Consider the following 18,259-nt stretch of genomic DNA (forward strand, 5'->3'; position numbering starts at 1 on the left):
TACCAACTATACTGGAATTCCTAAATATGCCAATAGTCTAAAAGAATGATGGGAAAAACTCTAAATATACTGGCCACAACCATCAGCTATGTCAATTAAGACATGATTTAATGGGTTTTAAAGCAGAACTTATTTTGTAGTGTTACACATATATGAAAGTAGTAAGTTTATGTAAACACAGGCAAGAATTTCACTAATTAGGCAGTCCCAGACTCAACAACACTAATTTGTCTCAATATCAATGCAGTGTGCATGGTTATAACTGAAAATTTATAGACGACACTTATTGCTGGAATTAAAAAAAAAAACAATGAAACTTTAATTACGTGCTACATACAACATGTTCCAGAGGTTGTGACCCGAAAACTTTGAATGTGTTGGCAGAATGAGAAATCCTTCCAGGTGTACAACACAGTACTATGGCCTGCTGTCCTACACGAGTGGTATACTCCTCTATAGTGACCTTGAGTTTCCTACAACATGTAAAAAGTGCTTATATTAATACCAGATAATAATAAAAAATGAATACATTGTTAGACCCTGGGTTATATGATGCCTTTAATAAGATTTTCAAGCCATCTTTAAAATAAGTACTGCAGTCAACATATGATAGATCTATTTCATGACCTTTTCCTTATTAGTTACAATGATTTTTGGACTTTAGACTTGACTGATGTCAGAAGGTCTGGACATAGGTAAGGCTACATCAAAATATCTGTTAGAGTTAAAAGTGACAGCTTGGATAAGGAGACAAACCACTCACTTATATTATCCCCTGCTGTTACCTTGACTTTGAGATCAAGGGTATCATTGTGAAAACAAAAGACTGTCATGAAAAGAAATATTACAGGCTTCATATGTCCATGGATTCAAAAGTTGTAACTATACATGAATAAAGGTTATGAGTAGTAATTTCCCTTGCCATAACCTTGTTCTTGAGGCAGGGTGTGGATATTGTATGTTAAACCCATTGTAGAAATGAAATCACATTACAAATTAAAGTTAAACTCCATACATGGATGCAAGTAACAGAACTGGTTGACCATGAGCAAGGGGTCATGAATATGGTATATGATACACTGACCAGTCATGATATATCATTAGGCAAAGTTTTAGTTTAAATATCTTCAGTGGTACAAGAACATGTATGCAAGTCACAGAATTACAGTTTTGCTTTGCCATAATGACATTTTTCATGCTGTGGACTTGACCTCAATGCATGTGTGTATGTGGGAGTATGCAACACACTGTCTAGTCATTATGTATACATCGGCTTGAAAATCTCTCCAACCATAACAAGATTACGAACTGGCCAAGCAAATGTTGACTGATTCCTGGATGGACAGACAAATGAATTGATAACACCAAAATATAATAATAACAATAATAGATCAATAATACCACAACATAATACACCCAATTTAAAATAAGTTTCTATGTTCCAATTTTACCAAACATTTCAACTTTTGGTAAAAACTAAAAACTAAATTTCATTAATTAAAACAACATAATACACATAACATAAAACAAGTTACTATGTTCCAATTCTATCAAACATTTCAACTTTAGATAAAAACTAAAAATTTAATTAATTAGAATACATATGATACATATATGGCATTAAAATATAACCAAAAGTGGATTTAATTAAAGAATTGTCCCAAGATATGACCTTGTACAAGATATACTGGAGGAGAAGTAGTTACTGAAATTGTAAGTATTATATTGGTTGGGCAGTTTTAGTATAATTTACTCAATAAACTTTTTCAAATAAAAATGTATGGAGTAAGCCTGGAAATCTAAAGAGAGGAGCAGATAGAGGAATTGTTCTTAGCAAAGCGACAATTCATGTACATGTGTGCAGAATTTTTTATTTTGGATACATTAAAACTGCAATATGGGAGTCTGGCAGACACATACAATTTTTGTCCAGTACCCAACCTAATTTGTGTCAAATCAGTGGCAGTGATTTTCAGTAGAGTTAAACTCAATAAGGTCAATAGTTGAAAAATTCAACAACTGACAACCGTTATTTAGAGCCAAATGGCCTAGTATGCATTTTGTGGGATTAATGCCCTTGTTCTAAGAGATTCATCAAAGAATAGACTACAAGCAGAGAATACCAAACAAGGGGGACTGGAAAAAACCCTACCTAGACATAAAAATATGAAAATATCACAAGTATTATATTGCTCTGCAGATGAGGTTTTGATCTGAAGGTGAATTTGTTGAATGGCCATAGAAGCCCATTCATAGTTTGTATACAACACTGCTTCTATATTTCACTATCAATATAAGAAAAAAAAATATAACTTTATTGGCAAAAGATGTGAGAGTAGACTGGTATAACTGATTTGGACATTTAAGCAAACGTTTTAGAAACAAGAAACACAAAAGATGAATGTTGAATCTACAAAGAAATTTACACCATGACTTTATCATTCATAATATAACCATCATAAAAATGTATTGGAATGGAGGGGAAAACATTTTCTTTCAATATAAATACCAGCAAATTATGGAAATTTTTTGTTAAAAAAGAAAAGCAGACAAATTATAAGTTGCTTTCTGAAAAAAACACTTGTTGCTGACTTCAGCATACTGCTCATGCAACCACTTGGAATATCATTTGCATATAAAATGGAAGTACATGATATCTGTCAGCTCTCTGCATTTTCCATTCCCTGTTTTTGTAACAAACCAATTGTTACTGTGCCTCCATTGTATATGTGAATAATGCATTCTTATGTTCAGATGAATTTATACTTTTACTAGGTGACTAGGTCTTTTATCACTTTGAACTGGTTTGTAATGATTTTTATGACATAATTAGGGGATTAGGGTCAGAAAATCTATGACAATAAACGATATTCTTTTCGTGATATAACAATGTAATGCTCATCGATGTGAACCCATTTAATGCTTATTGTACTTCACTGCTACACTTAATCATTACAGTTTAATTAATTTATGTTCAGTGTTAAATGAGTTGGCATAACATTTCATTATTAGGAACTCTGTCCACAATGTCTGTTTCTTGGTTATCCCTTCATCTTTTACAATAGCAGACAAGTGTCTGTGGATAATATGGATTATACAAACTAGATATGTTATCAAAACCCTTCCTTAAGTGCACAGACCCCAACGTAATGGCTGTAATATTCATGTTCCTCAGAAACAATCCAAAATGACTGTATGGTGGTTGCCTGGACCAGTTACAATCAACTCCTTTCTTTGAATAACTTCTACGTCATTGAGGTTTTCTGGTGAAATACCCACTTATATAGAATATTGGTTGTTGTTGTTGTTGTGTTGTTTAACGCCATATTTCAGCACATGATAGGCTATGCATGGCAGCCAGTATTAATGGTGGAAGAAGTACCAGGGAAAACCCCGGGAAGAACTATGACCCACGAGAAGCTACTGGCAAGCTCTCTCACACACCCATGTTACCCAAATCCTAGACTCGAACCCACGCAGACAGAGGTGAGATGGCAGTGATCCATAACAGAAAGTGCTTTAGACCACTCGGCCACTTGGGGCCCCAAAGAATATTGGAACTGTAAGTGAAAAACCTAAAACATGAGTCAACAGGACTGACATTTTGATGGAAAAAGGTAAAAACTGGGTGTTTTCAAAATTAAGGCCCTTCTCAACTGGGTTCAGTTCAATGCATTTCTATAAAATGTTCCAAGTACAATCAAAATTCACCATGTGGGCAAAACTAGCAAGTTAAACATGAATCATTACTTAAAACAAATTTGGTGTGACTATTAAACGACATACCAAATTTGGTTTCAATCAATGAAGTCTGTCAAAAGTTACTGAAGATAAAAAAAATTCACGACAACTTAAAGTCAAAACAAAGGTCATAATTCAGTCTCACTTTTATAAAAAAAATAGGTAAAACTAACTTGATGTGCATCTAATTAATATGAAATAGCATATTCAATTTGCTTTAAATGAATAAAGTCATTGAAAATTTAATAATAAGAGACAAAATGTATGATGTCTGGAACTTACAGACACATGAAACAGAAGGACATTGGTACAATGGAGGAGAAGAATTTTTTTTTTAAATCCATTGTTGTCCCCGGGCAACCAACTCTGAAAATCTGGTTGCTCAGCAGATTTTTCTGGTTGCCTGGAAAATTACTGCAACTGCCCTGAAGACTGCCATAATCAAAATTATTCAACACCTATAGTCCCATACACAGTACACCTAATTACCCACAATACTTTGTAATTGAAAGTGTCAGACAAGTTTACATACCTATTTAACTGATTTTTCTACTATTGCACAGTACCTTATCTAAACAAATAACAGTATAACAAGTAATACAAAATAAGATGCTATTGAATTCTTAAAAGAAGAACGAAAACTGATGTTCAAAAATATATTTCTTTTATAAAGATAGGAAGGAAAGTAAAAAGGATTGCTAAGATTTAAGGCAATATAAAACAGAGATTTCAGATAATGTATGTAAATCTTCATCTCACAACAAATTTCTAAGACCTCAAAAGTCTGGTTTGTTGTCGTTTTCTAATGGAAGGGTTCTTCTCAAATTGATGGGGTCTCTTTTTCTTCCTGCTGGATGCAATAGCAGCTGCAGCAGCCATACCCACAGTTCCTGAAAACCCAAAGCACCAATAAATGATACTATTGTCAGTATGTAATGTTTTCTCGTTTTACAAGGAAATCTTTAATTTAATTTTTTTTATTTAAAAAAAAAACAATTTTTAACCCCCCAAAATGTACTCCTGTATTCAGGTCTAAACTACATGACAAATATGGGAAAAATGGGACACTGGCAGCTTTAGCATAGGATACGTTGACTGGCCCTCAATCAAGTGAATAATAGGTTGCATAATAAATCATGATTCACCATGATCATCAAAAAATGACAGCTGTGATAAAGAATAACAAACTGATTGACAAATTAGATGTTGAAACATAAGTCAGGGAAGGCTGTCCTCCACCATCAAAGTCTGGGGGACATGCAATATTGTAAAGAGACAAAGGAAAGTAGCAGTACAAAATGCACTAGAAGAGTTAAACAAAATGATGTAATTTAATTTGTTTTGACAGTTTTGCCACCATAAGTTAGTCATCTGCACTGTACACTTACATTATTGCAATAAACATTTAATAAAGTGGTCAAGTAACAAATGAAAACATTAACATTTTAGAATAGCTAGTTAACATGAAATAAGCCACACCATGGAATTTCTCATTCTTGATCTTGAGCTGCCAATAGTTGCACGACACAAGCCTCAAACTGTACTAATTATTCTGTGTCTCGCTCACTCCTGATGTCACTAGATGCAATCTTTGATCTGAACATGGAAACAACGTTTGGGTACCCTATAGCTCATTTTATTAACCAGGTAATTATGAATGGGCGGGTACCATAGCAACCATTGACAGCTCTACTAGGCATGAAAAGATAACTTTATACATGCAACTGATACTGGGGGGTAGTGGCAGGGGTAATGGATAAAAAGAAAAAAAGACCAAAAAACAAAACAAAGGGAGGTAACTTTAACCCTTTACCTCATGCAAGCGTCTTTGGACGCCTCTACTCCATTCGCATGGAAGCGCCTTTTGACACCTCTACTCCATTCACATAGAAACACCTTTTGACGCATGCTGTAAACATCAGCCATTTTGAGCTAGTTTTCGTAGCACCACCTTCGGGGAAAACCCACCTATTAGATACTACATTCATTTCTGCGAATGACAATTACGTCAGATCACATGGTCGCTGTTTATGCACTGGTCAATATCTGCTATTCAAAGTAACTGGGTTGTAATCTCCACTCTCCAACATGGCAGTCACGGATTTCATTCAGTACTTACTAAGTTTTCATGATTAGAATCACAACTATGAAAGATTCAATAACTTAGGTAAAGGCTCTGATACTGATGTAGGCAGCAATTAGTTTTTATAAATTATCAAATTCAGATGACTTAGTGATGTAGATGCATATGAAAAACATGTAAATTTTGAGTATGGGAAATGGCAGCTACGGTTGGTCATGCGGCGTCACTGACATGACGGTGAACGAGTTCTCTCAAGATTTTAAAGCACATAAAAATTTCTTCCGTGAAAAATAATTACACAGCTATAATAATCGGACTTTACTCTTAAGTTTTTCCACATATAATAGATGTGTACCAAAAATGTAAAATGGTTAAAGTTGCTATTAAACGTAACATACAATACATTGCTTAACAGTTCACAGGCAGGATTTCATTCAGTACTTACGAAGTTTTCACAATTAGAATCACAACTATGAAAGATTCAATAATTTAGGTAAAGGCTCTGATATTGATGTAGGCAGCAATTAGTTTTTATAAATTATCAAATTCAAATGACTTAGTGATGTAGACGCAGATGAAAAACATGCAAATTTTGAGTATGGGAAATGGCAGCTACGGTTGGTCACGTGGCCTCACTGACATGGTGGTGAATGAGTTCTCTCAAGATTTTAAAGCACATAAAAAATTCTTCCGTGAAAAATAATTACACAGCTATAACAATCAGACTTTACTCTTAAATTTTTCCACATATTATAGATGTGTACCAAAAATGTAAAATGGTTAAAATTGCTGTTAAACATAACATTGCTTAACAGTTCACAGGCAGGCCTATGCGTGTAGAGTCGAATAGTTAACAGGTGTTCTATTTATAGTGCTCTGCACTTTGTAACTATGCTCTATGAGGTAAAGGGTTAATCAAAGTTAAATTCAGGATGCAAATGATGCTTTTTTTTTTCTAGCTTAAATTAATAAAAAAAAAAAAAAAAACATTTGTACCCACCTATAGAACCAAATTTTTTATAATTGTAATCACAACCACAATACTTTTTTTATTTGGCCTAATCAGACAATCAAACAGGGGTGAAATAAAAGCTTGTTGTTGCTGCTGCCATGTTTTTTTCCTAGGCCACACATTTTGTTCTAAATGTCCCATGACACACAACCAAGCAAACCAAATACAGTCAAAAAGTATATGGTACTAGAGTCCAATGCCATGTCCCATATGTACTGACACACGACCACACAAACAAAATACAGTTAAAAAGCACATAGTGCTAGAGTCTGTGCAATGTCTCTGGAGCAAGCATTAAATTATAAAGTTATAATAAGTCCATGAAATATGCTTTCATACGCCTTCTGTCTTGTCCTTGTGAGTGTTTCAGCAATTGAGAAAACATAATAACCAAACAAATGCATGGAATAAAGTTATGAAATATTCATTTCAGCTGATCATATCCATCAAATCTGGTTTATTTCGGTACAGCACAGCCATAGAAGTAGGTAATTTAATGTCAAGGCGACTGTAGTAAAGTAACTTGCCAAGGAGACACACGGTAGATGACTGAGGCTGGTCCTATTGTAGGCTTCAAACCCACACCCTTTTGGTTGTGAGTGCAGCATGCTAACAACTCATCCACTGTGGCGCATGCACACACACATATGGTGGGGCTCTAAAGTTTCACGTTTTGCACAGGGTTTGAATTTTAAAGAAAAAGAATTTCCCCAGCTTTCCTCATTGGTTATACTGGCTATTTAAAAAAGACCTTGTATATCTTAGGTATAATTCAAAGAACCTTTAATTCCCTTTATTTTGGTGTATGATTGATGGGTGAAATATGGGTTATAGAGTATACAGCTTGGCCTTACTCCAGTCATGCACCTTTCAAAACACTGCTAGCTCCACTTGGTCATTTTTACTTCCTGAACTTTAGAGGTAAATTGTATAAAAAAGAGCTGATAACTTTGTTTACATTTTATATATTTGGTAATTCATTCATTGCACTTTCAGAAGCTGGTATTGTCTAGTCTGGCAAAATTCATTTTCCCTATTTTAATAGCTGCTATGTATAGTGTACCTTAGACTAATTCAGACTGATTATATAGCACAAGGGAGCAGTCATTTTAGTTAGCAGTGCTTAGATCATGTACAATATCCAAAGAAATATCATCCACATTACATTAATGTAGCATACAGGTATGCCAACATTCTCTCCATAGTGCATGTTTTAAATGCAAACAACTTCACCTTATATACGTCACTCTCTCAAAAGTATATAATAACTGGTGAGCACCCCCTGTACAGTTCCCAACATCATTGGACATACCTGCCAGAAATCAATCAATCAATGCAAATATCAGTGCTTTCACTGTTTGGGATGTTGGCTGTGCAACATTTAATCAAGATGAATGAAAATAGAAGTTCATAAAAAGATTTCAAACAAGTTTAGTGCCGAACCAAACTGTTCAGTAGACATGCTCTACAAGGACATAAAGACTTAGCTCTCTCTGTCGAAACACATCTTCCTGAAGTAAATCTTAGCTCTGGTGAAATATATGTATATCTACATGTGGTATAAATCAAATGTGTACAGTACCTAAACTATATCTTTTATATAACACTCACTGTATATCTACATGTGGTATAAATCAAATGTGTACAGTACCTAAACTATATCTTTTATATAACACCCACTGTATATGTATATCTACATGTGGTATAAATCAAATGTGTACAGTACCTAAACTATATCTTTTATATAACACTCACTGTATATGTATATCTACATGTGGTATAAATCAAATGTGTACAGTACCTAAACTATATCTTTTATATAACACTCACTGTATATCTACATGTGGTATAAATCAAATGTGTACAGTACCTAAACTATATCTTTTATATAACACTCACTGTATATGTATATCTACATGTGGTATAAATCAAATGTGTACAGTACCTAAACTATATCTTTTATATAACACCCACTGTATGCTGTTTACATTTTGCGTAATGCTTGTGGTATATCAAAGATACAGCATACATTACACATGCACAAACACATACAGATACATAAACATACACGCATAAAATACTTTTTAGGTTTCAAGATATATAGTATATAACCTGCAGCTGCAAGCTGGGCTGTCACTTCATCAGTGACTCTACTGGCAATAAGATCAGAAGCATCAAAGGAGCTCTCTGGAGAGCTTTGATCATCATCACTCATTCCATCACTCATCATCTCAGGGCTGATCTGACTGGTGTTCATTGAGATGGTGTCAGAAATAATCGTGCCCGACTCGGATGATACTATGATTTGATTCATGTCAGCTTACATATGCATACATCCAGACAAATCAGGCAGAGTTTTCCAGACACCCAAAAGTAACCTAAAAAATAAAAAAAATATAGTGTACCTCACAAGATTTAAACACATACAGAGGCCGACAGACACACATGTACATATACAATGATCACCTGTATGCCTAAGATTTCAAAAAGTCTCCTGACTATCAAGTAGACACTCTAACAGGATATCATTTAATATTGTTGTCTAGAAGTGATAATATTGTGAGGTATACCTAGACAAGGATATCCTGGATACTGAAGTGATAATATTGTGAGGTATACCTAGACAAGGACAGTCTGGATACTGAAGTGATAATATTGTGAGGTATACCTAGACAAGGACAGTCTGGATACTGAAGTGATAATATTGTGAGGTATACCTAGACAAGGATAGTCTGGATACTGAAGTAATAATATTGTGAGGTATACCCAGACAAGGATAGTCTGGATAGTGAAGTGATAATATTGTGAGGTATACCTAGACAAGGATAGTCTGGATAGTGAAGTGATAATATTGTGAGGTATACCTAGACAAGGATAGTCTGGATACTGAAGTGATAATATTGTGAGGTATACCTAGACAAGGATAGTCTGGATAGTGAAGTGATAATATTGTGAGGTATACCCAGACAAGGACAGTCTGGATACTGAAGTGATAATATTGTGAGGTATACCCAGACAAGGATAGTCTGGATACTGAAGTGATAATATTGTGAGGTATACCCAGACAAGGACAGTCTGGATACTGAAGTGATAATATTGTGAGGTATACCCAGACAAGGATAGTCTGGATAGTGAAGTGATAATATTGTGAGGCATACACAGACAAGGATAGTCTGGATACTGAAGTGATAATATTGTGAGGTATACCCAGACTAGGATAGTCTGGATATTGAAGTGATAATATTGTGAGGTATACCCAGACAAGGACAGTCTGGATATTGAAGTGATAATATTGTGAGGTATACCTAGACAAGGATAGTCTGGATAGTGAAGTGATAATATTGTGAGGCATACACAGACAAGGATAGTCTGGATACTGAAGTGATAATATTGTGAGGCATATCCAGACTAGGATAGTCTGGATATTGAAGTGATAATATTGTGAGGTATACCCAGACAAGGACAGTCTGGATATTGAAGTGATAATATTGTGAGGTATACCTAGACAAGGACAGTCTGGATACTGAAGTGATAATATTGTGAGGTATACCTAGACAAGGATAGTCTGGATAGTGAAGTGATAATATTGTGAGGTATACCCAAACAAGGATAGTCTGGATAGTGAAGTGATAATATTGTGAGGTATACCCAGACAAGGATCGTCTGGATATTGAAGTGATAATATAGTGAGGTACACCCAAACAAGGATAGTCTGGATATTTAAGACTTTTTAAACCCAAAGAGTGAGGCTATATGATTGTGATTGCAATGTAGTTCCTGCTAGGGGATGAGTCATTGTTTTTAATTGTTCAGACAAATTATGTGGAATGATTTCCCTGATGAAAGTCTGTACCACATTTGTATAACCTTCACATACTAATGGTAAAATGTTATATTGTCAGTGCATGACTATAATGTAAGAAGTCCTTGCTTGATCCTCAATCACTGCTTTACTTTGCACCCCTTTCTGTTAACACAAAGAAACACACACACACATCGATAAAAAGCACACACACATCGATAATTAAGCTATCATTCAAAATGGCATAACAGTCATCACTATTCATGAAATTTTGTTTCAATGCTTTTACTTAGCATCCCTTTCTGTTAACAAACCCACCCACACCCACCGAGATAATGCTCTTAGATAAAATAGCAAAACTGTCATCACTGCCCTTGAAATTTTATAGAATGTGCTTGGAGATCAAAAGCAAAACTGACCTTGTCCCAATACAAACAGGCTCCAATTACCGTTAGCATTTCCTTTCCCCACTGATATCAGATTTACAATGGTGAATCATACATGAGTATCAAGTTATAAAACCCATAATATTTTCAAGAATAAAAACATACCTTAAAATCAAGTTTGTGCAAACTTGGTTGTTGCTGAAACATTCCAACAGGCACAAAATTATGATCTTACTTTCAACTATACAAATGTAAACTAAAAAAGGGTGAGTAAAATCCCAAGATTTCTCAACCTCAAGATATAATGGTATAAAGATCTGATATTTGTAAAACTGATATTGAGATTTGTAAAGTATGATTGGTGGTATAAATAATAATGACGGGTAAATGAAGACATTAATGAATTTATTAAAAAATTTAAGCTTCAAATATAATGATATAATGAAAGGTGATCTTTCTTCAGAAAGTATGTCACCTGTTTATGGGAATACTTAATGATTTTCAAGAATGCTGGTTCATACTAATAAGTATTGCAGCTGGGGTTTTTTAAAATCTATTTAAGAAAGTTTTTATAAATATTTTCTTAAAGTATGATGAGTACAATAGGATAAAGTATGATAAGTATGATAGGATAAAGCATGATGGTTGTGATGTGATAAAGTAAGATGGTTGTGATGTGATAAAGTATGATGGTTGTGATGCGATAAAGTATGATTGGTATGTTGGTATAAAACATAATGAATGTGACAGGATAATGTATGATGTGATAAAGTATGATTGGTATAGTGGTATAAATAATAATGATTGTCGCAAGATAAAGTATGATGAGTAAGACAAGATAAAGTATGATGTGATAAAGTATGATGGGTAAGAGGGGATAAAGTATGATGTGATAAAGTATGATGAGTAAGATGTGATAAAGTATGATGAGTATGATGGGATAAAGTATGATGAATATGACAGGATAAAGTATGATGACTAAGATGGGATAAAGTATGATGAGTAGGATAGGATAAAGTATGATGAGTAAGATATGATAAAGTATGATGAGTAAGATATGATAAAGTATGATGTTATAAAGTATGATGAGTAAGATGGGATATAGTATGATGAGTATGATGGGATAAAGTATGATGTTATAAAGTATGATGAGTAAGATAGGATAAAGTATGATGAGTAAGATATGATAAAGTATGATGAGTAAGATGGGATAAAGTATGATGTTATAAAGTATGATGAGTAAGATGGGATATAGTATGATGAGTATGATGTGATAATGTATGAATATGATGTGATAAAGTATGATTAGTAAGATGGGATAAAGTATGATGAGCAAGATGGGATAAAGTATGATGGGATAAAGCATGATGAGCAAAATGGGATAAGTATGATGAGTAAGGATAAAGTATGATGTGATAAAGTATGATGGATAAGATGGTAACAAATATGTGATAAAGTAAGATGGGTAAGAGGGGACAAAGTATGATGTGATAAAGTATGATGAGTAAGATGTGATAAAGTATGATGGGTAGGATGTGATAAAGTATGATGAGTATGATGTGATAAAGTATGATGAGTATGATGTGATAAAGTATGATGGGTAAGATGTGATAAAGTATGATGGGTAAGATGTGATAAAGTATGATGGGTAATATGTGATAAAGTATGATGGGTAAGATGTGATAAAGTATGATGGGTAGGATGTGATAAAGTATGATGAGTATGATATGATAAAGTATGATGAGTATGATGTGATAAAGTATGATGGGTAAGATGTGATAAAGTATGATGGGTAATATGTGATAAAGTATGATGGGTAAGATGTGATAAAGTATGATGGGTAATATGTAATAAAATATGATGGGTAAGATGTGATAAAGTATGATGGGTAATATGTAATAAAGTATGATGGGTAAGATGTGATAAAGTATGATGGGTAGGATGTGATAAAGTATGATGAGTATGATGTGATAAAGTATGATGAGTATGATGTGATAAAGTATAATGTGATAAAGTATGATGGGTAATATGTGATAAAGTATGATGAGTATGATGGGCAAAAAGTATCATGGTATTTTGACTATTAATACTGAATTGGCAAAACCAGGAAAATATGTTTTTGACATACTTGTTTACCAATCTGACCTTTAACTTGGTTATCAACACTTTTGCATGACTGCACCCTACCAAGATGTGAACAAGAAGTCCCTTCACTCAAAATGTCAGACTATCGTCAAATGTGACCTGTGTATTTGCGAGTGTCTGCATGTGTGTCTGTGTAAACAAACGCACAACACACACACTCAGCCTCATCTGCAGAACTGATAAATTAGGAATATATATATATATATATATATATATATATATATATATATATATATATATATATATATAAGAATAAACTGAGTTTGAAAAATGGCTTAATGGACTGGACCTTGAAATTAAGTGGAACGTGTGCCTGAGTCTTAAGCAAAAGACCCAAGTTCAATTCATGGTGGTAGCTAAAATTGGATATCCAGGCCTTCCCATTACATTTATGAGCTCTTGTCTGATGAGCCCAACCTCCATATTACAGAAAGGGATGCAATGTACAGCTGCTTTGGGAATCAAACTCAAGTCATCTGTGGCAAAGTACTTGTAAGGTCATCTGGCTTCATTTCATGTGTTTCTGTGAGTAAAGCTTTCTGAAATAGAAAATTAGTCAAGAAATATGTAGCACACAGCACCATTTAACAAATGACATTTTTGTTTTTTGTTTTTTAAATGACCATGACCATTGACCTTTTGACCTCTCAAATCAACAGGTACCCTCATTATCTAAATGCAACCCATCCATAAGATATACATGATGGAGAACTCAAGTTGTTCAAAGGAAACCATTTGTCTTTAAGGCAGTGACTTTACCTGCAAGCCCAATACTCTGCAATAACCATCTCTCCAAGAAGTATTTTTACCTGCAAGCCCAATACTTTGCAATACCCATCTCTCCAAGAAGTATCTTTACCTGTAAGCCCAATACTCTGTAATACCCATCTCTCCAAGTGAGCCATGGTTAGCTCAGTAATTTAAACATTAGACTTATAATTCAAAATTTATGTGTTGAATAGACACCTAAGATACCCATGGTAGAAGAGAGGTCAGAGGCATTCACCTTTACAGATCACTGACAGATCACATCAGTCAGCACGGGTTCAATTTTCAGCTCAGTAAATGCAGGTATATGAGAAGTCATGCAAGTAGCAAGTGGTATTGGTTCTTCCTGGCATTTTCCCAGACTCTTCCTCCACCAGATAAACTGGCCATTATGTACAGCGTATCAAGTGTTGAAAAAAAAACAACCCACAAAACAACCACACCAATTGATACACACTCCAGGCCAGATGCCATGGTGGTCCCTTAGGAAAGGAACTTTGCTCCCATTTTTCTGGCATAATATAGCCAATAATGTGTTAAAATTGTTTTTAAACCAACAACAAACCTATTTTCTTCCCCCTTTCTTACCCAATATAATATAAAGACTTTGCTTGTCACTTTGATAAAATAATGGATATCTGAATGCATTTCCAAAAACTGCACATTTTGGACAAGTTGTGGCAAATAAAGATAAATAATAATTATAATAATAATCTTCAAACTTGTTTAAGAAAACGTTAGTATGGTGCCTTCACGCTGTTGTTGCTGTTGTCTTGGGTTTAATGCCTTTCGTCACAGCAAGATAGGAAATACATTACGGACAGTATAATTGGTGGAGAAGAACCTAGGGAGAAAAAAAACAGTAAGAAACACAGACCCATGGGAAGCTACTCTCAGCTTTCCCACATATCCACATTGGCCAAGCTAAGCCTTAGACTCAAACCCTGCATGACAGCAATCAGCAAAGACTACCACTGAGCCACCTAGGGCCCCTCTTCACAAGCTGGCTGATTAGATTGTGTACTATGTCCATCACAAGTTAATCCTAATTAGGATTAACTGGTCTAAAATTACACATGATAAAATGAATACTTTAAATGCATGATGTAATGTAAACTACACGCATGTCTCAATCAGGAAACGTTTTGATGATCAGGAAAGATTGTTTAAAACTAAAAGTACTGTCCCACCCAAAATGAATTCAATGTCAAGATCTAGTACATGTCTAAAACTCTTTTTTTTTTGTATTATTAAACAAAAACAGCATACAAAGACTAATATAAATAAAACAAGAACAATACATAAAGACACAATCAAAATATAAATATAACAAAAACAGCATAAAAAGACATTATTGAATTATATATTCCAACAAAAGAAAACATATAAGGCACAATCAAAATTTAAATACAACAAAAACAGCATCAAAGAACACTATCAAAATGTATAGATCAAAGAATATCAGTGTTGTACATGTATGTAAACTGCTACCTGTTTAACACACCTGAATAACTCATTAACCAACTTAAATGCTTATAATGAGGGGGCAGGTAAGGATCACATTTTTAATAGACAAAAACCTATTTACCATATGTGAATAAAATGACAGTAAAAATGAAACCATGACATATCTCTCATTTAATTATACAAAATGTCAGTTACAGCCTCAAAATTTTGAGTCAGTTTCATGAAATGCTGAAACTTTAATAAAAAGTCATGTATTTTCCTAAACTTTGAAACAAATTTTTACATAACTGCAAATATATAAATATATGACACAATATAAATTCCTTCTTCAATGTACATAATGGTGACAACACTTTAAGAAATATGCGCTTATGAGACAAGCCTTGTCAAGTGTAATGTTTCAGTCTTTTAATTAGGCTTAAGTGTAACCGTTATAAATGTGATATGCCTTGTCTGTTCAAGCGCTAAAAGTGTCAAGTGACTGTCAAAGTGATGCATGTGAGCATTTACCCAAAAACCAAATTAGGTGTATTCGGAGCTTTATTTGTCAATATCTTTGTTGTATTGCACCAATACAATCAACCTGCTTTGTATTAGCATATTACATCTTTTGTATCCATCAAGCAAACAAGGTTGAATAAAACAGTTCACATTTTATCTGTGTATTCACATTTTATCTGTGTAATTAAGAGCTAGCAGTCACAGTTGAGGCAAGGCAACCCATTTTAACTGACCAAATACTTTTAAATATTATCATGTAACATAATTTAGTTATCTAAAATAAATTGGTGATTTATCTTCCTCATTCACAAACGTGATCAAGGACAGCAGAATGCTCTGCTTTTAACTTGCCTTTACTTTAGTTTGTATCTGAAACTTTACTCATATAATACTCCAAATGCCCGATTTTTAACAAGGCAATTGAAGATTTTGAGAAAAGTGACTGGACACTCCATAATCCAGATTTCCATCTGGAAGTATCAACCAGCCAGAACAAAGAACAGTATGGTTCTTAAAATGGCACACTCATAATTCTTGTTATGACATAATTGATTATGCATTTAAATATCCAGAATTTATGTCGAGAATACTTTCCCCTTTTCTAAATGCCGAGGGTAATCACAGAAACAGCAGTGCTAGATATATCTGTGATAAAGGTTTGTTCAAGAACTGCTTGAAGTGTTTTATTGTATACTAACAAAAGGAAATGTTGGCATATTAATTTTTATATATATATATATATATATATATATATATATATATATATATATATATATATTAAAAATCTGGCTTTTAAAGCCCATGTCATAATACTCAAGTAATTTAACATAGAGTATTTTCCTCTTTTTTTTAAAAAATTGGAACTTGTACTGTAATGACAGACAGGCATTATCATGCAAAAACTGATAAATCAGAAATTGTACTGTAATGACAGAATGGAAGTATTATGCAAAAACTTGTACAATTATTCCAGAAGAGTTTTTTGTATCTAGAAGATGTTACTGTACCATATTTGTTTTTGTGTAAATTGCAAATAAAATACTTGTTGTTAATCTGCAATGCTTTTGGTCATTTGACAAAATAATCACCTTAAAATACAGGCACTTGATTTAGGGGGAAACTAAAGATAACACCCTCCCCAATAAATTCATTGGAGAGGATGTGTTCATTAGTTTCAATGTATGCCAGTGCCTGTGCCTTAAAACTACAGTGAGAAATATAATTAAACTATATTTTTTAAAGATTAAAACTACAAGTGACCTTCTCTCTCTCTCTTAAAAATATGAATAGATTAAAATGGTAACCATTTCTGAAAATGACTCATCAATACCTTTAACATGATATATATGAAAGGTTATGTATTTGGTGTTTGTTTTCAAGACTTTGTGAGGAACCCTACTGAAGGCACAACCGCACATCTTGCAGTTTATTGAGAAACATGGATCGTATCATAATATAAAATCAATCATTATCAAATAGGTTAAGTAGTTAACTGAGAGAGTACAATAATTTTGTACTAAACTTAGTATTAACAAATTAAGTGTCGTCTGCAAGCAGGTGACAAATGCGCAAAACTGTCGTTACTTTCGTTGCGCCAGAGCTTGCGCGAAGTGGAATCTAGGTTTAGTTGCGCGCATACAGACTGACATCGCGGTGAAGATAAGGACCAAAACGTGTACGATTTTCGAATATTAAGCTTTTGTGACCGAGGAAGTGATGGACAGATGTCTATATCTTTGCCTTGTGAACAAAATGATCTACAAAATCAAGCTGGCTCGCTTTTCAAAACCAATATTCAGCTGAAAATTGGTTACACACTCTGTCATTACCGCGTCTGCGACTGCGCGAACGAGAAAAATACAAGATACCCTTTGCTCGTTTGTCAGTAAAATTTGGGTATTTCATTTCCTTAAATTTCAATTATGTGCAAATCGAGTAAAATCTGTGACAACGTTTGACCTGTTGGTTTGTATGTAGACATTACAACTTACCCCTTAGGGTTGTAAAATGCAATAGAATTTGAAGTATTTTCTGCGCAGTAAGAACAAGATTTTATACGCATTGGGCAACTTTGACATGCACGACCGAAGGGAAGAAAATCAGTAGTAAAGGGAGATAACTTGGATAGCTCAACAAGTATTAGTTTTCCAAAAAGATATAGTCAAGTCACTGTTTGGGGAAAAAAGGGCTGTGAGGTCACTTTTTAAATGCTGGAATGTACATGTCATTTGTGAGATGTTAAATTTAACTCTAGGAAAACTACTGATATAAATGTCTAGAAACGAAAAGATGGCACAAGCATTCGTTTCTGTCAATAAGAAAGGATATCCGCTAACAATACCCAATCCGTCTCT

At 34.0% G+C, this 18,259-nt stretch overlaps 1 protein-coding gene across 5 annotated transcripts in view; it reads right to left on the minus strand.

Moving 5' to 3' along the window:
* LOC149788615 (DNA-binding protein P3A2-like) overlaps positions 1-17,992 on the minus strand; it is a 52,072-nt gene extending 34,080 nt beyond the window's left edge. For 3 of the 5 annotated variants that reach the window (XR_016424182.1, XR_016424181.1, XM_089974694.1), the window contains exons 1-5: positions 17,897-17,992; positions 13,459-13,708; positions 8,949-9,214; positions 4,517-4,631; positions 338-473 (exon numbers count right to left, since the gene is read on the minus strand). Coding sequence is in view for 3 of the 5 variants with exons in the window: in XM_089974694.1 (XP_089830820.1) it covers positions 338-473; positions 4,517-4,631; positions 8,949-9,150 (453 nt within the window). In the remaining 2 variants the exon portion in view is untranslated. The remainder of the gene's footprint in view (positions 1-337; positions 474-4,516; positions 4,632-8,948; positions 9,215-13,458; positions 13,709-17,896) is intronic. The other 2 variants (XM_089974697.1, XM_089974696.1) reach the window with 2 other exon arrangements.
* Between the last annotated feature and the right edge of the window lie 267 nt (positions 17,993-18,259).

Source organism: Sinohyriopsis cumingii, chromosome 11 (genome assembly GCF_028554795.1).
Source record: "Sinohyriopsis cumingii isolate HCF-2022 chromosome 11, ASM2855479v2, whole genome shotgun sequence".
NCBI lineage: Eukaryota > Metazoa > Mollusca > Bivalvia > Unionida > Unionidae > Sinohyriopsis > Sinohyriopsis cumingii.